At 35.1% G+C, this 7,358-nt stretch overlaps 1 protein-coding gene across 4 annotated transcripts in view; it reads left to right on the top strand.

The window, feature by feature from the left end:
• Positions 1 to 7,358, top strand: part of LOC107727446 (probable global transcription activator SNF2L2) — a 50,260-nt gene that overhangs the window by 28,299 nt on the left and 14,603 nt on the right. For all 4 annotated transcript variants that reach the window (XM_016537318.1, XM_016537321.1, XM_016537322.1 and 1 more), the window contains 2 exons: positions 2,793 to 2,870; positions 3,057 to 3,275. In XM_016537318.1, the coding sequence (XP_016392804.1) occupies positions 2,793 to 2,870; positions 3,057 to 3,275 (297 nt within the window). The remainder of the gene's footprint in view (positions 1 to 2,792; positions 2,871 to 3,056; positions 3,276 to 7,358) is intronic.

Genomic DNA, 7,358 nt, shown 5'->3' with positions numbered 1-7,358 from the left:
AGGATACGTCATCAGCACGTTCACGCACGCTGTGCAGACAGAGCGAGAATGGCAGACAAATATCAACAACCCGATCTTCCTTTATGGTATTGTAGTACTTTTACTAACTGTACTATAAAGTTGTAGTAATTTTACTAACTGTGATTCCCAGCCCAGTGATTCCATGATTATGGAATGATTCCAGTCCTCGCGCCTCCCCGTATTTTGCATGTCTCGCTTAATTAACACACCTGATTCAGATAACCAGCTCGTTAGAAGAGAATGAGGACTGGAATTGGGAACAGCTGATGTAGCCTATTGTAGTAATGTTGTCTCTTCTGGTCTGTGAGCGTTTATGCGTTCGGGGGCGTGGCTTTGGACGGCGATTGCAGGGAGGGTGGGACGCTCGCTTTCAGTGCTATCAGGCTAAAGCTAGCATTTTCCAAGATCTCCTACTGCACCTTTAAATGGATAGTAAAATCCCAAAAATGAAAATTGTCATCATTTACTCACCCTCATGTCTTTCCAAACCTGTGGGAATTTCTTTATTATGTGGAAAACAACAGTTGGAGTATGTTTGGATATTATGAACAAAACAAAAAAAAAAAAACGTTTTTTTTTTTTTTTTTTCAAAATATCTTCTTTAATGTTCCACCACAGAAAGAAAGGCATTCAGGTTTAGATTGACATGAGGGAGAGTAATGATGACAGAATTTTCATTTTGGGGTGAACTAGCCCATTTTATATTAAATGTTTACAGTTAAATTACAGATATTTTACTCCATAAATCTTGAGTAGTATGTAATCATATCCATTTCTATTTGATGCAAGGTGTCTCCAAATCCTTAAAAAGTCTTAAAACTGTGTATCTTATGTAACATTTCGAAGTTAACTTAATGTAAAATTAAGGCTATAATTACCATCAAAATATCTTAAGTCCATGTTTCAAAGGTCTTAAAATGCAATTGAACCAACAAAGCCATGATGATTTAGATTTTATTTTTGCTCATTGTTTTTTGAAATCATAAAATCATGTCACTGTCTTGCACTTAGAGCATCTAGAGCACTTCAAACAATGTTTTAGAGTGGCTCGGTTCACAGGACATGCCTCTTCACACAAACTCTATCTCTGCCTTTGCTGTGAGTTCGAGTTGCTTAAAAACCACAGTTAGAACACAGCACTCACCAGATTCACTTTGTTTTTATGCTAGAATAATCTCAAACATTTTTGTGGGCAGGGATTTACAGCATGATTTGAAATGAGTGAATTTAAAACTGTTGCCAGCTAAACAGAGGTCTTCCTGCAGGTTTATTTTTTTTGTTAAAAATTAAAGCCCCAACGTCTAATGCATAACAGTCAATTCAGATGAAGTCAGGGTAACACTTTAGTATAGGGACCGATTCTCACTATTAACTAGTTGCTTATTAGCATGCCTATTAACATATTGGCTGTTTATTAGTACTTATAAAGCACTTATTCTGCATGACCATATTCTACATCCCTAATCCTACCCAATACATAAACTTAACAACTACCTTACTAACTATTAATCAAGCAGCAAATTAGGAGTTTATTGAGGCAAAGGTCATAGTTAATGGTTTGTTAATAGAGAGAATTGAACCTTAAAATAAAGTGTGACCGGAGTCAGATATATATTTCTCTTGTTATATTACTATTTGTATTCCCAAATAAAAATGTTATTATTATAGATTTTCAGTGCAGTGTTAATATTACAAAAATAGTTTTTTAATATATTTTTTTCTATGTTAAATTCCAGACAAATATAAACAAAACAAATACAGCTGCGAAGGGGTTTAGAATACAGCTGCTGAGGGAGTAATGGTAAATTTGACATCACTGTCTCTTCTGACCGCCATAATCCTTATGCCTACATAAATGCCTATATACCTCTGTGGAAGTTTACCTGTTATACAGTAGTTTATTTAAACCCAGAAATTTGAAAATGGTCAGTTTTTCATTCGTATATATCTCTTTTGAGCAGGATGATTTCTTGTGCTCGCATAAAACCTGATGGAGTGATGTGCAGGTCTTAAAACTTTTTGGAAATCTTTTGACATTGGTATTAAAACGTTTTAAATTGGAAGAGCTGATACCTGCAGATACCCTGTGATGATTTTTGTGATTCTGGTGCTTATGAGCTAACTTCCTCTAGTTCAACCTTTTTAATGGTTTAAAAGAAAACGTTAAAGGACAAACTAAGTTACTGCAAACATCATATAATAGCAGGTTGCTACAACTTTACCCACTACAAGCACAAAAAAACTTTTACAGCTGCTTCAAAATATTTCAGCATTGTTATATGTCAGCTTTACGTATTGGTAAACAATTGCAAAGAATAAAATGGTGATCTGTAGATGAATTGATTTTTTTTTTCTTTGCTCAACTCATCATTCATTGTCTGTCTCGTTATAATGTCACTGCAGTTTGTTCAACAAATTGCAGTTTATCGCTGACATAAATTATGCTTTGACCCATAAGAGAATGCAATTCAGCTGAGACCAATGTCTGTTTTTCTATTGATTTTGAGTGTGACAAAGACTAAGGAAAAGCCATGCAATTTTGATAGACTAGCAGATAGATGGAGCAGTAAAGTTGAGCTGAATTACTTACAGGAACAGAACAAAGCATTTCTTAGGTGTCATGTTGTGCCTGTTCTGGCGCTATTATGATTTGAACAATCAAAATTGTCTGAGGCAATTTTAATTAAAAAATCCACTTTGCCAGATATGAAAATGCTACTCGCAAATTAAATGTCCTAATTGTGTTTGTTGTCATATGTGTGTGATACCAGGAGGAAGATGAAATTCCAGATGATGAAACTCTCAATCAAATGATTGCTCGAAATGAGGACGAATTTGAGCTCTTCATGGTAAGACTGAAATTACACAAAATTTGCTACTTGTACAGATAGTCCCTTGCATGGTGATTCACAGTAATTGTTGTCTCTTTGAAAAGAAAGCCTCATGTTTTTGTGCAATTTGGATGTATTTAGGACTAGAACAGGAAATTTACCAATTACTTTCAAACTTACGTAATCTATTAATGGCACTTTTAGCGCATGGATTTAGATCGTCGTCGAGAGGATGCGCGCAACCCTAAACGTAAACCTCGGCTAATGGAGGAAGATGAGTTGCCATCATGGATCCTGAAGGATGATGCTGAGGTGGAGCGGCTTACCTGCGAAGAGGACGATGAAAAGATTTTCGGTCGTGGATCACGTCACCGCAGAGATGTCGACTACAGTGACACATTGACGGAAAAGCAGTGGCTAAGGGTATGCTGTTTGCGTTATATTTAGTTCATTATATTTTAGTCCATGACAAACATGTAGAATGACACATGGCATAAGCATAATCCCATCCACATGTTGAGAGCTCTTGTTACCGTAGCAACAGGTAGTCTTCCACTCTTTCTAATGGTCTTTTTTTATGCTGAATGAAGTTGCACAGTGATGACTTCTCATTATGAATATTTCCAAATTGTCATGTTCAGTTTGTCAAGTTACTTCACTTCAGGTTTAGTGCTGATCAGTGTTGGTTAGTATTATTTGTATACTATAATAGTGTTCATTAATATTTTTAATTAGCTTTTGTTTTTTTGTTGTTGTTGTTTTAATTTGATTGCATATTTTTCTTTTCAGCTTTTGTTTTATTTGAGTTTTAGTATATAATTTGAGTAATTCAACTTACTTATTTCTGTAAGTTGCCAAAACAACATGTCTAATTTTAGTTTACGTTTTTCATCTAATATTTATATAATACTTATTTTAAGTATTGAATACAATTTTTAATACTTTCAGTTAACACTGGTACTGATAGAACTTCAAAAAACATTAAAGATGAAAAGTACTAACTTGACCTCAAGATGCCATAAGTCATGAAGTGTTCACAATGATCATACAATTGTAGAGCCGGTCATTTCCATAATCTACAGAAAGCTCAGCAGATTTCTGCAGAATTGGAACAGCCATCATTTATAAAAAATCTGAAAATCCCCTTTTCCTTGTATATTAATTTATTAAATATTTTGATTAATTTGATAACACTCTCAGCTACCATTAAGAGTGTAGTGATCTTATGCCTGGGCCTAGATATATATAAGGTAGATATAGATATAGAGAACCAGATGTTGTTATAGCAGTGTTTAGTTTGAGGTGGGGTGTCCAAGTCACTGGCTTCATTGTATGATTTGATCATTTGAATATGAATCAAATTTCAGTTTACAGGTCTGTAAGAATCAGAGCGAGTCAATTTGTGCTGACTGAGGTTACAGCTTCAGTCACAGCGTGGAGAGATTCATGGAGCTACCAGTTTCAACACTTGATAATTAAAATCAAATAGGTTATTCTTGGAGGTTTGACATCACTGGAGACACAAAAAAGAACTCATCAACAACACAAAAGAACTAATCAAAATCAAAACTCAAAAAAGAAAAGCATAATTTCATTAAGTTTTGAAAAATTAACAAGTACATCTTATGAAACAAAAAATTTCACTACTTATAATGATTGAACATCACATAACAGCAATACACGTTTCCTCTGCTAGTTTTTAATGATCTGGCGTCTTGTTCGATTCTGTAAATAAAGTATTAAGTGGGCTTGAAATGTTATTCCACAACATATCCTCACCACAAATTGATTGGTAAGGCAACAACACAACAGCCAAGACAAATCTCATCTCTGTGTAACAATTCAACTCGATCAATTGACCCAGTTGCATTACACTGAATCCCCCAAACCCAAATAGCTCATTTTCTAATTCTCCATCCAGACACAAATTGACTGTCCTCCTCTCTAACAAGCTTTTTCCTCTGTCATTTTCTTACATAAACCGGTCTCAGCACAGTCCTCCTAAACAATTTCAAAGCTACCCAGTGGATTGTGCTGGTCGATAATGAGTGCCGAAACTGTTTCCATAGGGCATCGCAGTTGTTCTTTGGTGAGGGTTCATCTGCTGCAGGGTTTGGCTGGAAGGTAACAAGAGCAAAACTGTATTTGAGCACAGAGGCTGAAGGTGTAAAGCAGCAAGGGAGGTAATTATATGTGGAGCCAGTTCCTGGTAAACAGAGAGCCACTGAGGAGTAGAAGTGTACTGAAAGAGGAAGGAAGTTTGACACACGGCAATCAGATCTTTCAGAGCAACAGTATAGGGTCTGTGAGTTTTTATGAGGTGGAAAATGAGCACTTTTTAATCTGATTAAAGCTATCTGAATTTCCTTGCTTTTATTGTGGCTTGACAGGCGATTTGGACCTTGAAAGTAATCTTTAGTGCCTCACCGGTTTTTTTTTGTTTTTTTTTTGCTGTTTTAGTAAAATGCACCATGGAAGTGTGAGTAAGTGTTTACCATGTGATAGTCTCCACATACCTAAAATGGTTTCTTTTGTAACTTATGCTTGAAGTCATTCTCCAAGATTGCTTTTACACAGGAAATTATGACAGAGCATCTCCCCATCGACACAGCTCAATGGCTCAACAAATTGATTTTGACGCTTGACTGCACAGAGTTTAACAAACAGTCAACTGTGTTGGGGAAATGAAGTCTGTTGTGAGGTGTGAGAGAATACGCGTCAGTCTAGGGGAAATAAATACTCTGGCCATTTTCCGTCTGCCTTCAACCTAAAATCTGTTCTTGCATTGTGCAATATAACATCTAAATGGGTTTACATTGTGTGTGTGTTTGTTTCAAGAGAGAGGTCAGTCTCCCTTCAGCTGCTGAAGAGGGATCATTCACACTGACAGCCAAGTCATTCATTTTCAATGTGAATTGGCCACTTGAGGCGAGATTAAGATGACTTGTGGGCATCTCCAGTGACTCAACAAAGTTTAGAAAAGATAACTTTTTGATAATAAACTCTGTGGCACAACTGCTAATGGGAATAAACAAATTGGAGCTCATGTAATCCATTTCCTGAGGGACACTGTAACCAAGTGTGGGCAAGTCAAAGGAGAAGAGCATGTTACTTCGGGCGATTTCACTGTTCTTTATGTTTTGTTCTTGCCCACATACAGGGATAAAATGAACAGTGATGCATAAAAAAACTTGAGAAACTATAAGCGTCCTGAGTGAGTTTGATGTGATGCTTTACGCAATATACAGCTTCATATACAGTATAAAAACTTTCCTGTCCAAAATGTCAATTTTAACAGCAAGATTTGGAACAGTTCAAAGTGGTCATGAAAACATGAGATAGATGATCATATTCCCAGAACAGCAACCATTTGATAATCCAAGAAGAAAAAAAGAGAGAAGAGAGAGAAGGAAGATGAGATCCATGTAAACCGCACAAGGCCTGGTGGACCCTTTTCATTAGTTACAAATGAGTTACAAACATCATATGGCTCCACCTGGAAATCAGTGTCTGTCCCCAACCTCCTGTGACTATACCTAAGTTGCCATATTTTTTGAAAGATTAATACTTTATTTAGCAAGAACACATTAAATTGATCAAAAATGACAGTAAAGACATTTAAAATGTTACTTTCTATTCATCAAGAATCCTGAAAAACAAAATGTATCATAGTTTCAAAAATATTAAGCAGCACAATTGTTTTAAACATTGGTAATAATAAGAAATGTTTCTTGAGCACTAAATCAGTATATCTAAATGATTTCTGAAGTATCACGTGAAGGATCATGTGTTTAAGTAACGGCTGCTGAAATATAAACATTGATAAATTACATTGTCACATGATCCTTCAGAAGTCATTCTAATATGCTGATTTAGTGCTCGGGAAACATTTCTTATCATTATAAATGTTGAAAACAGTTTTTTTGTGGAAACCACAATACATTTTTTTTCTTGTTTCTATGAATAGAAAGTTCAAAACAACAGCATTTATCTTAAATATAAATATTTTATAATATTATAAATGTCTTTATTGTCACTTTCAATCAATCAGATAAATACATTTTTGCTGAATAAAAGTATTAATTAAAAAATAAATAATATAAAATAAAATAAAATCGTATAGACCACAACATTTTGAATGGTATGGTACAATGGATTAAATGTGAAGTAAACTTAAAGGATACATCGTACATCATACCAACTTGTGGAAAATGATCATCCGATGTCCCCTTTAATATAACTACTTGAAAGTGGATGAAGGCATATGTTTCTTAAAACAGGGCATTAACTTTCTGAATTTGCTTGCGATGACTAATACAAACTCACAATTAATTTAGTTATTGATTTAATTTGGGAATTCATCCAAAACATGCTCTTTTGGGTAGGATATAGGCCTGGGCCCTCTTTCATAACATCTTGGTAGAGAGTCAAAATCATAATTGCACCACTGAAACTCTCACATTAATATGTTCTCATATACGAGTTTTGATTTCGAAAGCGCATACT

The sequence above is a fragment of the Sinocyclocheilus rhinocerous genome, unplaced genomic scaffold (assembly GCF_001515625.1).
Source record: "Sinocyclocheilus rhinocerous isolate Xijiao unplaced genomic scaffold, SAMN03320098_v1.1 scaffold968, whole genome shotgun sequence".
In the NCBI taxonomy this organism is placed as follows: domain Eukaryota; kingdom Metazoa; phylum Chordata; class Actinopteri; order Cypriniformes; family Cyprinidae; genus Sinocyclocheilus; species Sinocyclocheilus rhinocerous.
This window is presented reverse-complemented; position numbering and strand designations above follow the sequence as displayed.